Source organism: Sus scrofa, chromosome 4, assembly GCF_000003025.6.
Source record: "Sus scrofa isolate TJ Tabasco breed Duroc chromosome 4, Sscrofa11.1, whole genome shotgun sequence".
NCBI lineage: Eukaryota > Metazoa > Chordata > Mammalia > Artiodactyla > Suidae > Sus > Sus scrofa.
In genome coordinates this window covers 34,700,272-34,716,663 of record NC_010446.5, presented here as the reverse complement: position 1 = coordinate 34,716,663, position 16,392 = coordinate 34,700,272, and the positions used below count along the sequence as shown (strand labels likewise).

Below are 16,392 nucleotides of genomic sequence, written 5' to 3'. Positions count from 1 at the left end.
CTGAACACACCCTGACCCTTCAGGACTCTAGGTGTGTACCTGCTACGTTTAGAATGCCTTTGCATCTTGGTTAACACCTACTTAACCTTAAAAATACTTAAATGTCATCTCCTCTGTGAAGTCTTTGCCAAATCTCAGGTGGTATCAGTCATTCCCCATGCTGAGCCCCTAAGCACCATACTCGCACCTTCAGTCTAGCACTGGTCACACTGCAAACACATTTCGTTTTTATGTCAGTGTTCATCTTCCCCAGTAAGTTCCCCATGTGAAGGTCCGTAATGTATTCACCTCTACATCCCCACAGGCCAGCTTGGTGCTTGGCACATAGCAGGAGCACACTGATAACAGGATAAACAAATACATCTTAACCCAAACTGAGTAAAAGTCCTGCCAGAGCACATAATCCTGAACAAAGCATCCCTCTAGCAAGAGCATGGTGTGTGCGGCCCCGTCACAACCGACTTGCCTATATTCTTCAAAGATGGGCTGCATGAGCAAAGTGAACCCTAAAGGCCCCCAAAATCCACTATGGACAAATGTGGATGGATGGTACAACCATCAACCAAAGGAAGATGATGCAGAAATCACCTACTGCTTCTTGATTGATCTAGACTAGTACTGAGAGAAATACAAAACAATTGCATACATACAAAGGGATTGTATTTTAGCTCACACATTTCATGTCACAGAAAACAATGCTTTTATTGTTTTCATGAAATACTAAAGGCTGCTTCTGAGCAAGATGGGGCCTGCTTCAACCCAAGTGGAAAAAGTAGATATGCATGTTTCCTTAAAGATCAGTGGTTTATAGTTCTATTTTTTAACAAATTTGAATCATTTAGATAAACCTGCAACTGCCTGAAAACAACACGCCATCAACCAAATAGGAAATCCCTCCTTAAAGGGAGATGGAAAATGTTAAGTTACCTGGCCAGAGCCACATCAAATCCTAGTAACCGTCCTATAGTTAGTGACCTATATGTTGAAAAAGTTGGTCATATCATTCCTAAATTATCCCCACAAAACTTGGTTTTATTTCTTTTTTAAAATTTTTCCCACCAGCAAACCCTAGTTTTCCCATGAAGTACCAGCTCCGACAGGAAGGTGTCATGGTTGGAATGGACGTTCTACAATCACGGGCTGCCTGGGACAAGCTGTCAGCTGCCCTCATTCCCACTCCCCTTCGCCAGCTTTCCATGTTCTCCTGACACCCGGCTCCTTTTCCTTCTTAGGACCATTTCTCTTTTTGCTCTTACTTCATCATTAAATTACATTTGTGATACATCTAACTAACTTCTAACAGAAACTTCCTGGAAGCTACTACATGTCAATTAAAAAAAAAAAAAAAAGACCCCCCCCCCTCAACTTCCACTTCTAGAACCTTGCCGGTGAGAAGCAGTATGACCAAAAAGTTTGATCAGCTGGTCCCAGCTATAAAGCTGCTCCAAAGAATTTCAGGAGCCAAATGTCACGGGACTATTTCCTCTCAACACCACTCAAAGAAACTTGAAAGCAACATGAAATTCTACAATTCAAAAGGCTGGTGGGGGATAAGTTTTCGTATTTCTCCTAAAATATATGAAAAGAGATCCAGAACAGTAAAAGTTATGACTATAAATTAACAGTGCTGACTTGTTGAATCAGTTTTGTTTCTTCATCACCCACCATACAACTTTCATCAAGTTCTCCTCTGAGAGCTACCTGAAAATAAGGATGTGCGTCTTAAATTGAACTCATTTGTTTTGTTACAGGGCACAAAGCGGCAGATTTTACGTTCGGCTTCGGCAGACTGACTTGGCACAGATTTCCAGACAAGTTTTCTCCCTCCTTTCCCTTCAACACTTAGGACCAAGTCCCTCTTACCCGTGCAGTCTTACTTTTAACAGTCTTTGTTACTACTGCAGGTGCACTTTTTTTCCCCTTTGTAAGTCACTAAAGATTCTTGTTAGAAGAAGGTTGGTATAAATACAATATGTATATTTATTTATGTATTTTCTAGATAGACAGTTACAAGTTAAACGTAGATATTCAGCAACATAGAACCAAGTTTCGAATCTGAGAAAAGCGAATTCCAAAAAGGACGGAGACGTGAACATGGAGCCATGTTAGGTAATCGCCTACCGCAAAGATGGCACCTTCTCATCAAAGCACCTGAATTGTCAAAGCTATTTCCAGAAATACAAAGCACAATAAGCAAAGGGGGGAGGGACAAGAATGGTGGAGCGAGAAGAGGTGTTTCTCTGGGGGGGGAGCTAAATGGGGGAGGGGGTGGAGCAAGGTAACAAAGTTAGAATTGCAGGGTAAAATTACTCCGAAAGCAGAATAAACTTGGCTAGTTCAAGTGTGAACACTGGGGACCTGGACTTAGGCACTCTCACTTTGGTACAGATTACCTGTTAACTGCCTGTTATGCTCCATTGCTACTGTAATGAAATGTTTTCATTATTTGCATTCTAGTCCAGTCAGACAAGGTGCATGGTCTGTATCTCTTTCACCCTATGCCAAATTCTCTACTAACAGAGAACCTGGCACCCAAAACACTACTGCCACACAGATCTACAGAGAACCCAAACCCACCGGGCTCTCTCACCCTCCCACGACCTGCAGAAAACTGCCTGCTGTCTTTGCAGAACAGGACCCTGCTTCCCCTTGCTCTCTACATCTCATATGCACCAGCTCATTTCATTCTCCTGACAAGGCGATAAGGAAAAAGGCATTATTAGCCCCATTTTATGGATTAGAAAACTAAGACCTAGAGAAGTTATCCCTCGGGCCTGATATGAGCTCCAGAAGTCTGGCTCCAGAGTCTGTCCTCTTAGCAATCACTCTGGCCTCCTATGATTCCCCCTAAAGCCGCCTGTATCTAATTACACCCAAGTAGAAACATCATTGTTCTTCCTTCCTACAAAAAAAACCTCTCACCCTAACACCTGAACAAAAGGCCTAACACACGCTATGCCTTTAATCAAAGCTACTCAATTCCTGATTAGAAGACCCTCACCTCTGTCTCTGAGGAGCTTTCAACATCTCTATAAATTATCAATTATGCTTTAAAAAAAAAAAAAAAAAAGCTGAAAAGTTAATGAGGAGAAAAACTTTGTCTTGTTTTCCTTTCTTTTAACATCTTGACCCCCTTCACTCCCTCCCCACCTCTGGCAACTACCAATCCGCCAATCTATTTTCAGTATCTATGAGCTAGATTTTGGTTTTGGAGGTTGTTGGCTTTGTGGGTTTTTGTTGGTTTTTTTTTTTTAAATAAAGATCCCACATTTCAGTGAGTACATACACTATTTGTATTTCTCTGACTTATTTCACCTAGTATAATGCCCTTAGGGTCCATCCACGTTGTCAAAAACGTCAAGATTTCATTCTTTTTTTTATGCCTAAGAATATTCGTCGTGTGTGTGTGTGTGTGTGTGTGTGTGTGCGCGCACGCGCGCGTGTGTGTCCATCTGTCCGTCCGTCCATTTGATGAATACTTAGGTTGCTTCCATATCTTGGCTATTGTAAACAATGCCACAGTGGACATGGGGGTATAGTGTCTTCCCTTGGTTCAGAAAACACCCAGAAGTGGGACTGCTAGACCATATACTTCTAATTTTTTGAAGAAACCCTATAGTGCTTTCCATAGTGGCTACACCAATTTAAATTCCCACCAACAGCGCACAAGAGTTCACAATTATGCTCTTACACCAGTTTTGACATTTAACTCAAAGAATAATTTGTGGAATAACAAAAGTTTAAGGTTACCTCAAATATTTTTGGTTTAAGATTACATTGTAAAGGCTTAAAGAGAACATTCGTTCCATCATTCAAGTCCTTTAATAACTCTCTGCATCTTCTGATTATAGCATTCAGCCTTGCAATCACCCAATGGTTTGCAGATAACTAAGAGAATGCTTAACAGCTTAATTAGGCTTATGCTACTTTCTCTTCCAGAATTGAAAACTTTGATGTCTACCTTTCAATCATAAGCTAATACAAAGTGTTTATTTTTCAATGACAACATCTTAACAGGATAAAAGGTATAGATAGGACATACTTGGTTGAACACAATGCTATTTCTCCTTCGTTCAATGTCTAAACAACCCAAGAAAATAACACGTGAAATAAGGCCTGTACAGTGTCAAGATTTTATGAAGCACTTAGTAACTGTCTCTGAAAACAAAACAAGCTGTACCTAAAAACATGCCTATCAGTAAAAACCAAGAAAGACTGGCTAACTCTAACAGGGGTACCCTAGCCAGGGAAAAACTTGCTAAACTCATCCTGTTCAAAACACTTTCCAACACATGATAAAGAAGCCTAGTCTAATACATATGTGCTGATACGATGAAACAAGATTCATGAGTCCTCTATTACTTCCTGCCAATATGAAGTAGACACAGACCTAAAATGATCCAGGCACGAGAAACAGGAAACAAAGAACAATGTATGGGGGGGGGGGGGGGAGAAAAAAGCCCAATGGTTTAAATTACCTTCTACCATATGAAGTAAAAGCAGAAACTGGAACACTTCTAGTTTTATGGAAATAAGTAAGAGAATGCAATTCAGGGAAAGTTTGTCAGCTGCCAAAGAAAACAGAATAACCTTTTGCTTACAAAGAGACTGATTAAAATTCATGTTCCTTCTTGCATTCAAGCTTTCCACATGAGCTGAATGCAAAGGAAAATAAATGAACTACATCAAGATTCACAATAACTATGAAAAATAAACAAATTCAGAAAGTTAAATAATACTTTTCCTTTAATACCCCAAATTCAACATCAAAGACAGACAAGAAATCCACATCAAAATCTCCTTATCTGCTAAAGATAACCTTCAAGTGCTTATCTTCTTTCACTTCTACTTAAGAAAATTTCCTATCTAGCTAGCTCTGGAAATAAGAAACAAGTATTTCAGAAACAGGTGAAAAACATGGCTTCCTATAGGAGTCTTTGAACATGAATTACCAGTCACTTAAGACAATGAAACCTACCACCATCAAAAGGATGATCAACTCTGTTTCACTTGCAGCAGCGATGGATTTTTAAAGATTCAAATCAACTTAAATCCTGGATGCTTTCTAGAAGCCAGTCATTGTGCTACTCCTCAGGATGCAAAGCGTAACTCCCTAGTCCATTCCTCTTGAGCCTGCTTTGTCTCCCATGGCTTTTAGAGCAAAGGCCCTGTCAGAATTCAATGCCATCAAACGGGAAAGCTAACCAATCAAAGAAACACAGATTCCTAATCTTGCCCTGACATGCATGCTTATAGCAATGATCAGAAATTTGCCCTGCAGAAACTGGGGTCCGCTTGACATTATAAAACAAATTTTCTATCAATAATATACCATCAGTTACCAGAGCAATTATCAACAGAAAAGAAATCCTGAAATGGAATGGCGATGTGTTACCTGGAACTACTATGTGGATTTCTCTGATATACTTCATCGAACAGAAAAAGAAACAGCACCACTGAACACTTTAAAATGACTCCTTTACTGTCATATAAAGATGATCTACTTTTATTTTAAAACAAAATAAAAATATCAGTTTATCTCTGCATTTTAAATGATAGTACAGAAACCTTTTTTTTTTTTTTTTTTTTTTTTTTGCAGGAGGGGCTGCACCAGGAATCCATTTAAAACGAAAATGCTGGGTTTTTTTTTTTTGTTTTTTTTTTCAAATACCTTATCAGGCCACCACTGTAAATCTTCTCCTAGAGATACTGGACTTTGAACAGGTGTATTCTTCTTATCCAAGTTTGGCTCTCCTTCCTTGCTGGTAGAGCCCCTCTCATTATCAAATGAGGCTCCATCAAGCCACCTTCGTTCACGTAAACGTAAAACGGATTCACGTTCACGCAACAGCTCAGAGTCTCTCTCTAAGGGAAGAAGGAGAACTGGTATGCAATTGGGTCACACCAGTGGGATAAAAGTAAGCCACTCTCTAGTAAAGACCCTTCAGGATGCAACTAACAGCAGTTTATCCACTCACAAGAATTTAATGTAAATGTGTATCTAGTAAGCCTGACATGCAACATCCAAAACATTAACTCTTCCAAGTGAATGTATGAAAATTATAAACTGGTATTTTTAAGCACCAAGTAGAGGCAGACTCTTCTGAACTCCAACAACATGCTTTTAGAGCAGAACCGCTTTATTTTAAACTGGATTTGGGATTTGGAGTTTTAAATTTTTGGCTCTCATTAAAAACACTCACCATAACATTTTTTACCTATTAGAAAATATGCATAAATTAAAATTTCAAAACATTAGATATATATAGATACCAAAAAAATGATTATTTGTTGGAAAGTGTACACATATAAGAAAAAAAGCCTGAAAAGGATAAAATATAAATCCACTAACATTAACTACAAAACTGTTGATAAAACAAGCCTTTGCTTAGAGTAATTTTATAGGCTGGATTTTTACAGTTACGTCTCATTTAAGATTTTTTGAGGAACTAGAATTTTTTTTTCTTTTAAGACTCCTTATAGAAAGATTATTTTTAAAAATGTTTCCCCGGAGTTCCCATCATGGCACAACAGAAACGAATCCGACTATGAACCATGAGGTTTTGGGTTCAATCCCCGGTGTCACTCAGTGGGTTATGGATCTGGCGTTGCCATAAGCTGTGGTGTAGGTCGCAGACGTGGCTCAGACCCTGGGTGGCTATGGCTGTGGTGTGGGCCAGCAGCTGAAGCTCTGACTGGACCCCTAGCCTGGGAACCTCCATATGCTACAAGTGTGGCCCTAAAAAAAGAAAAAAAAAAAAAAAAAAATCTCCCCCTAGAACTGGCCTACAAACTTCTAAACCCAGGTTTCTTTTTTTTCTTCAGTTTACTCACACATTACTTTTTAATATAGGTAATCACAATAAACTTTCCAAGACTCAAATAGTACAGATTAAAAACCACAATTGAGCCACATAAAGAATGCCATCCATGCAAGTCAAACATGGTCAAGTACCAGCAACTTCATATGGGTCAAACTAAAAGTGATGAAATTTAAAAGGAGTTATTTGTGTTAAATATTAAATATTTGAAATGTAATACTTGATGCATTTAAAGCAGTAAAATATGCGCTTAATTTTTTAAGCTATTACATAAAAGGTTCAGTATATTAAAAGGTCAGCATAGGTCTGTTATTTTAAAATTACTTTCAAGTACTAGGTATTTGTAGTAAGGTCTATATATAACATGGCATCTTTTCGCATTTACTAATGGCAAGTAAATAATACAGGTGATTCTTGCTCATTATTTGAATACAGCAGTTTTACATTCTGCAAAGTAAAAATGCTGACTTAAAAAGTTAAAATGCAAGCTAAATCTACATCAACATCTACAGTGAAAGGCTTATACTTGTATGATTTCAAAATCTTCTTTCCCTACTACACACTACATACCTTTTAAAGACGTCAAACTTTTGATAATATCATTTTAATAAGTTAATAAGCATTTCTGTATATCACTGATCAAGCTCTTTCTATGTTTCTTCATATTTTACTCTCCCATCTAACCAAGATTTAAAATAAACAAAATAATCATTTTAATCAAACTAAAAAGACTTGTTTTCTGAATGCTGCATGTCACTGTAAAGTAGAAATTCTGCTTTTAGTTCAGAATCCATATTACTATTTTAAAAATACACTTAGGGAGTTCCCACTGTGGTGCAGTGGAAATGAATCCAACTCATATCCATGAGGATACAGGTTCGACCCTTGGCCTTGCTCAATGGGTTAAGGATCCTGCGTTGCCGTGAGCTGTGGTGTAGCTTGCAGGCATGGCTTGGATCCCACATTGTTGTGGCTGTGATGTAGGCCAGCAGCTGTAGCTTCGATTTGCCCCTTAGCCTGGGAACTTCCATATGCCACGGGTGCAGCCCTAAAAAGCAAAAAAAAAAAAAAATTAGACTTAGATAAGTCATAATCCTTCATATATATATTCCACAATATATATAAGATCATCTCTAAAGTTCTACTATGGCACCTCAAAATCAGAAATAACTATTTTCATGCCAAAGCATCCAAAAACACTCATATATTACTTACAGTTTGTCTACTGTAATATTAAAAGTTCAAATACAATGAATTCTACCACTGCCTCTTCATATAGTCAGCCAATAATCACAAAAAAATAAATGCAAAATTACCTCGAGATGAGCCTAGCCTGGAAAGTGACGAACGACGAAAAGAAGGGTAACCAAAATAGCTAATGTCTTCAGAAAACATGGCATCTGCATCAATAATGACACTTGGGTGGGCAGAATGAATGTCAGCATCAAGAAGAGACATAAGGTCCTCTATAAACAGAAACAAATATAAATGATGCAGAAGTAGAGAAAGAATCTATAGACCACTGAAAAACCCCTGAAAATTAAAACGTTAAAATCAGGGGCTGACGTAACCTGAGAAGAAAAGCAGTAACCACCTAGGAAATAAAGCTAAAGATTTTAAGAAACATCTATTGCATGACTGTTGCTTGGGCAACCTAAGAAATAATCATAAGAAAAAAGGATCACTAAGATTCTTGTGGCATCAGAAAAATAATACAGTCAAAATACAAATGCAGTTCAGTTATTACATATTTAGTAATAAGGGCGTCAAAAAATACAACAATCCATTCCAGAGACATCTGTCAGCCAATGACAAAGCCATGCACATACATCCACGTCTTTACTGGGACCCAACACACCACAGGTCCACTGAGCAAAAACATTTCCCCATTTTCCCTTTAAAGGAATTTTGCAATCGAATCAAACGCTACAATGAGAAAATCTACCACCATGGAAAGAACAATCAGAAAATCCAAAGCACTTTAAATTTAACTCCATTTCGCAGTCAAAAAACTCTCTCCCTTCAGAGATGAGAAAACCATGACAGCGATCCACCAACCTCCAGGCAAGTAAGATTCACTGGCTGTATCATCCCCATCATCTCCATCTTCATCGTCCCGGCTAAGTAAATTATTTACAGCAAGGTTTACATCGAGATTTGTTCGCTGAAGTTCTCGAATAATGACACTTCTGGATTTGCCTTGTAAAACGACTTGGGCCTGAAATCAAAAATAAAGAGGAATGCTATGCTAATTTTCTTTTCCATAACTTCTCTATCAAAATCAGCTTTCTAGGGTCCAAACGGAAGAGCAATATTTCACAATTCACGACAGAAGTCATGACTTCAGCCCACTATATTCAGCCAAACCTCAGCCTGTCCTGCTGCTGCATGTCAAGTGTTCTACAAGATCCATACCTGTGAAATCAGCTCCTCTGGAATCACAGATGCTGGAATAACTGGCTGGGGTTGGCTGCCCAAAAGTCCAGACCCTCGATCCCGTCCAGTTCGAATTACTCGAGTCTGCCGGCGGGAATCTCGAGCTCCAGCTGACGATCGACCAGAGGATCCTCCTCCACTTCCCCCCACTCCAGAACTCCAGCGGCTTCTAAAGACAGAGTTTACAGAATGAGCATTTTAGACAGTCATTCTGAAAGATCACTTTGGGTCTCATTTTCATCCTCTTAAGCGAAGATATGATAAAGCTATTGTTTCTAATTGACATAATATGTTATAGTAGCATCTTGATAGAATAAGAAAATGGAACTGAGCTTTATGGTAACACTTCCAATTTTTTTTTAAGTGCTTCAGTATAAACTCACTTTGTAGAAAGATAAATGTCACACATTTTCACCTTTTAAAATAATTTTTATTTTACTTATTTACTTTTCTCTTTTTTGTCTTTTTAGGGCCATATCCACGACATACAGAGGTTCCCAGGCTCCGGGTCGAACCAGAGCTATAGCTGCAGCTGCAGGCCCTACACCACAGTCACAGCAATGCCAAGTCTGTAAGCCACTGAGTGATGCCAGGGATCGAACCCGCATCCTCATAGATACTAGTCAGGTTGGTTAACACTGAGCCACAACAGGAAATCCTAAAATAATTTTTAAAAGAACCACATACCAAGCATTTCTACTCACAAGCCTAAAATGAGTTACAGAACTCATCTCACCTTTGCATGAAAAACCTATCCCACATAACTACCACATAACTACTTTTCTGTAACAAAAAAAGTAAAATTCAGACATGTAAAGACACAACAAATAAATGGAAAGACACCCATGTTCACGGATCAGAAGACTTAATATTGTTAAGATGTCCACACTGCTCAAAGCAATCCACAGATTCATCACAATCCCTATCAAAATCCTAATGGATTTTGTTCCTCAAAGGACACAATCAAAGAGGAGGCAATCTACAGAACAGAAGAAAACATTTGCAGATTATATATCTAATAAGAGGTTACTATTCAAAATATATAAAGAGCTCCTACACTCAATAACATCAAATAACCTGATTTAAAAGGAGGCAAAAAATATGAACAGACATTTCTCCAAAGTTAATACACAAGTGACCAAATAAAGATCACTTATCTTGAGAGAAATGCAAATCAAAACTGCAATAATATATCACCTCACACCCAACAGAATGGCTACCATCAACGAAAAAAAAAAAAAGAAAAATTACAAGTGTTGACAAGGATGAACAGAAATTGGAATTCATATGAACTGTTCTTTACATTGTAAAATAGTGCAGTGCTATGAAAAACAGTATGAAGTTTCCTCAAAAATTAAAAACAGAACCACCATATATGACTCAGCAATCATACTTCTGGGTATCTATCCAAAGGAACTGAAAGCAGAGTCCCAAAGAGATATTTGCATACTCATGTTCACAGCAGCATTATTCACAATAGCCAAGAGGAGGAAGCAACCTGAATATCCATCAAAGAATGAATGAATGAACACACAAAATGGGTATATACATATATTGTAATATTATTCAACCTTAAAAAGGATGGAAATCCTGACACATGCTTCAAACACAGATGAACCCTGAATATGCTAAGTGAAATGAGCCATGACAAAAAGACAAATACTGCAGGACTCCAAATATACAATGCACAAATACACAATGTACCAACACACAATGACCTAAAGCAGTCAAACCCCCAGAAACAGAAAGTAAAACAGTGGTTTGCCAGGGGCTAGGGAGAAGGGTAAAGGGAGCTGTTTATTAACGTTTCAGGTTTACAAGGTGAAAAAGTTAAAGAGATCTCTTTCACAACAACATGAACATACTTAGTATTACTGAAATGTGCAGTTTAAATGGTTAAGCAGGTAAATTTTGTGTTTTGTTTTTTATCATGACTAAAAAAAGTCATGGGTTATCAAAAAGCAATAGTCCAGAAAATAGACTTTTCTTTTCAAGTTATTGCACTGTGACAATTATGTAATGGAAAATAATACAGGATCAGTGAAAAATAAATATGTATTCAAATCAAAAATTAAATCAACACTTACTTGTAGCTCATGATTTCTTATAAATTGTCAAAATGACTTAAGTCAAGTGGAACTTTATCTTTGTGGAAGTTTCGAATGGTCAAAAGCTAAATATATTATTTCAACTTGAAAACAGGAGGAAGTACACTAAAGAGTTTTAAAAAGATATAATTAGGGTGACTAGACATCCCAGCTTGCCCAAGATAATTCCAGTATAAGCAGCCTACCGTCTGAGACTAATCATTAATTTCACTCCACAATGTCCCAGTTTGGATAATAAATTATATGACCAACATAAATATAAGTAATACTTGATATTTCCACCAGGAAATGCATACCATTTCTCCCTCCCCCATGCAAATAATGCTAGGAACCTGATCAGATATACTATTCTAATGCACATCAATTCTTGACAGACCTTACAGGTATCACAAACTCAAAACTCCATGAGGAGTAGACAGGTTACTTATTTATAAATCAAGATAACAAGGAAGAGTGAAGAATATCTAAAACATTCATTTCTTTTAAGAGCTGCTAGATTAATCCATCAAAACACCAACTGGTGCCAATTTGCCATCTCTGCTACACAAACCCTCCACTGAGGTTAACTGAAAGACAGAGATCAAAATATCTCAGGCTTGCCCATTAACCTGACTGCTACCATGGAGACTACCCTGTTTTTCTCTCTCACACCTGCAGGGCAGGTGTCAGAATCTAAACAACCTACCAGCGTCCCTACCTCAACTGCTCTAACAGTCCTCTAACCAGCTTGCTACCTTGCTACCTAGACTAAGTACACACCAACAGAGGCTCGTCAGTGGTCATAAACACAAAAGGCAGTACTGGAATCCCCTTTTTATTTATAATTATGGTGAGGTATATAATTTTCAATATTAAGCTCAAAAATAATGTCAAAACCAGTTTCTATTATCTATACCTTGCTCATCAAATTACTCCTAAAATTTGACCACATTATAAATACTCAAGGTACACAAAAGTTACCCAGATCAACTGAGAAAAATCACACCCAGTATGGAATTAATCCAGACCTTGCAACCTTAAAGCCCATGGGTCAAGTCTTGTCCATACACCTTGTTTGTTGGTTGGTTTGTTAAAAAAAAAAAAAAAAAAAACAGCATCAAAAACAAGAAAAATCTGAGAAACTGTCAGTCAAGAGATGCATAAGAAGGAATGATGACTATATGTACTGCAGTATAAGGATCTTAAAAAAATAAGGGAATATGAACAGCCTTGACCTTCAGCTGATAATAATTTATCAATATGCATTAATTTTAAAAATGCACCATGCTAATGTTACATGCAAATAGTGAAAAACTAGGTATGAAGTATATAGGAGTTCTCAGTACTATCTTTGTAATTCTTTTGTTATCTAAAACTGTTCTAGGGAGTTCCCACTGTGGTACCATGTGTTTAGGACCTGACTGCAGCATCTCAGGTCTCTGTAGAGATGTGGGTTCAAGCCCCGGCTCCAGCACAGTAGGTTGAGGCCCTGGTGTTGCCACAGCTGCACAGGTTGCAGCTGCAGCTCAGATTTATCCCTGGCCTGGGAACTTCCATGTGCCACAGGTGTGACCAAAAAAAAAAAAAAAAAAGAAAAAAAAATTGCTCTAAAATACAAAGTTTTGGAGTTCCCATTACAGCGCAGCGGAAATGAATCCAACTAGGAACCTTGAGGTTGCGGGTTCGATCCCTGGCCTCGCTCAGGGGATTAAGGATCCAGCATTGCCATGAGCTGTGGTGTAGGTCGCAGACGAGGCTCGGATCTGGCATTGCTGTGGCTGTGGTATAGGCTGGCAGCTACAGCTCTGATTAGACCCCTAGCCTGGGAACCTCCATATGCCGTGGGTGCAGCCCTAAAAATACGAAAAAAAAATAAATAAATACAAAGTTTATTTAAAGGAATATATACATGGACACATGCATACAAACATACTTACACATTAGGCTGGTATGTGTGTGCCTATGTATATGTGTGTATTTCTTTCCATGGAAACATTAATTAGTTCTAACATCAAAACCAGGAGATTTCACAGGAAAACCAGATTTGGAGCTTCTAAGATAAAAGGGGGCAACAATGGCCCTGTATTTTTCTACGGTAAGTAACATCAACTGATTAGCTGCCTCCTCTAAAAACAGGGCATCCACTTAGTTGGTCAGAGCCCTGTGACCTACCTACCGCCTTACCCACCTTTTCTGACTGGGGCCAGCTTCAGCTGTTTACAATTACAATGACCTGCTTGGCTTTTCCATTTCAAATCCTGTACTATTAGCTCAAATTAAACTCCAAAGGAAACACAGGAGCTCAAAATAACGAAAAGCCACCTAAACCTATCATCTATGAAAGCCAGTGATAAGAAAACAACAGAATAAAGAGACTTTAGATACTAACATTTCCATGTTAAACATCCTATTAAACACAAACTTTCTCTCTTCTAAGGTTGGTGTTCTTCCCTTAACCTGGTCGGAAAGGAGTTTTAACAAAAACATCCAGATTATTGAAGTTTCTCCTAGGATAAATGTGAGGAATTATGAAACGGAAGAAAAGAAAAGAAAAAAAAAAAAAAAAAAAAAACAGTGGCAGCTAGAAATCTTTGGAACATAAACTTGCCAATTAGTGAAAACACTAATGGGAAAAATACTACAAGTCCCAGAAATTTGGGCTGCTATGCATTTCTAGGAATGATCAGTCAAAATAACCAATTCCCAAATATCCATGCTGATGGAAAAGAAAAACAGTACCAACTACCCCACAATTTTCCAAATTCAGCTCTCAAATACAGAGACGCCTCACTCCCTGATTCCTAACAGCTCTCTGAACCTAAAGGGAGCAAGTCAGGACTCTGAAGGAAGGGGCTGGGTCGAAGGTCTGTGGGGATCGTCTCCATGTATGACTGCATTTGGTAAATCTGCAGATAATAAGAGACTCAAGATCTGTCTGTCCTAGATTTTCTATTACATGTAATAAATTGAAATTTTCTTTAAAGCTTACCTTAATAACACAGAAAGGGGGGGAACCATACAACTCAAGGGAAAAAAATTTATTAGAAAGGATACATTTTTGACTCGAATTTCTTAATTCACAGAATAACCAATCACAATTTCACCATCACAAACAAAATTTTTCATAGAGACCAAGAGAAACAATGGGTAAGTATATACTTTGTGGACACCTGCAAGACCAAATAAAGGTAAACATATGGCTTAGCCAGAGGGCACCGTGACATTTTTCAAAACTGCAATTCAGGAACCCAATGCTAAAACAGCTTACAGAGTCTGTTCTGAGGTGGGAAGGTGGGGGGGGGGGACAGAAAAACATGATTCGATAAGGAGTACAAGCAAGGATGAGTAAGGGGAACCCCCAAACTAATGATTCTCTCTGCATTTGAAAGTCTTAAATTAGCCCTAATCTTCTACAGAGGTTTGACTTAAGCTCAAACATGCTTTATTATTATATTTGCTGCACATTTTATTAGCAGAGTCATTACAATTCCATTCCTTTCTTTCAGTCCTTTTTTCACACAGTCTATAACAATTATTTATATCCAAGTTTTACTTATGAAGAGAAGAGGACTTAAATCTAGGACAATTTGAGCAACACAGACAGTAATGGATTTTAAACCATAAAATAAAGAATAACATTCACTGCAACACAGATGCAACTAGAGATTCTCACACTAAGTGAAACCAGAAAGAGAAAGACAAATACCATATGATACCACTTATATGTGGCATCTAAAATATGGCACAAATGAACCTATCTACAAAACAGAAACAGCCTCATGGACATAGAGAACAGACTTGTGGCTGCCAAGGGGGAAAGGCGGGGGAGTGGGGAGGACTAGTAGATGCAAACTATTACATTTAGAAAGGATAAACAACGTCCTACTGTACAATACTAGGAACTAGAGCCAATCTCCTGGAATAGACCATGATGGAAAAAAATATAAAAAGAATGTAAATCTATGGATAACTGAATCACTTTGCTGTAGGACAGAAATTGGTACCACACTGTAAAACAACTATGCTCACAAAAAAATTTTTTTAATTAAAATAAAAAATAAAATAAAACACATTTCTCCCATTAAAAAAAAAAATAGGAGATACACATAGTCATGATGTATCTGCCCACAAAATATTATTATATTATTTATTACAAAGGGGAAAATAGCAACTTCATGGTTGAGAAGCCTGGCAAGCACTACCTTAACTAAGTGATCAGAGGTAAAGATCACCAATAACAAGACATGTCAATATCATGAGCCTCCCCATATGATGCGCTGAGAAGGGCACATCATCACTTCTGTGGTATTCTTGCCAAAAAATGCATCACCTGCCATGCCAATTAAAATCCCAGCAAGATTTTGTGGATATCAACAAAGTGATTCTAAAATTTATAGGGAGAGGCAAAAGACCTAGAACAGCCAACACAACATTGAAGAAGAAGAACAAAGTTCTTCTGACTGACACTCCCCAACTTCAAAACTTACGATAAAGTGACTATAAAGTAACAGTAATCAAGACATTGCACGATCAGGAGAACAAATAGATAAATAGATCAATGCAACAGAAAGAGCCCATAAATAGCCGCCAAATAGTCAATTGATCTCTGACAAAAAAGCAAAGGTGGCCGACTCAACAGATGGTGCTGAAACAACTGTACATCCAAATAGGCACAGACATTATACTCTTCACAAAAATTAACTGAAAATGGGAGTTCCTGTCGTGGCTCAGTGGTTAACGAATCTGACTAGGAACCATGCGGTTGCGGGTTCGGTCCCTGCCCTTGCTCAGTGGGTTAAGGATCTGGCGTTGCCGTGACCTGTGGTGTAGGTCACAGACGCAGCTCAGATCTGGCATTGCTGCGGCTGTGGCATAGGCCGGCAGCTACAGCTCCGATTTGACCCCTGGCCTGGGAAGTTCCATATGCTGCAGGAATGGCCCAAGAAATGGCAAAAAGACAAAACAAACAAACAAACAAAAAATTAACTGAAAATGTATCACAGACCTAATGTAAAACGCAAAACCATAAAACTCCTAGAAGATAACAC

At 38.1% G+C, this 16,392-nt stretch overlaps 1 protein-coding gene across 10 annotated transcripts in view; it reads right to left on the bottom strand.

Moving 5' to 3' along the window:
- The window catches only part of UBR5 (ubiquitin protein ligase E3 component n-recognin 5), a 148,717-nt gene that overhangs the window by 77,847 nt on the left and 54,478 nt on the right, over positions 1–16,392 (bottom strand). For 7 of the 10 annotated variants that reach the window (XM_021089030.1, XM_021089032.1, XM_021089038.1 and 4 more), the window contains exons 6-9: positions 9,237–9,426; positions 8,880–9,039; positions 8,138–8,287; positions 5,672–5,883 (exon numbers count right to left, since the gene is read on the bottom strand). In XM_021089030.1, the coding sequence (XP_020944689.1) occupies positions 5,672–5,883; positions 8,138–8,287; positions 8,880–9,039; positions 9,237–9,426 (712 nt within the window). The remainder of the gene's footprint in view (positions 1–5,671; positions 5,884–8,137; positions 8,288–8,879; positions 9,040–9,236; positions 9,427–16,392) is intronic. The other 3 variants (XM_021089033.1, XM_021089034.1, XM_021089039.1) reach the window with 1 other exon arrangement.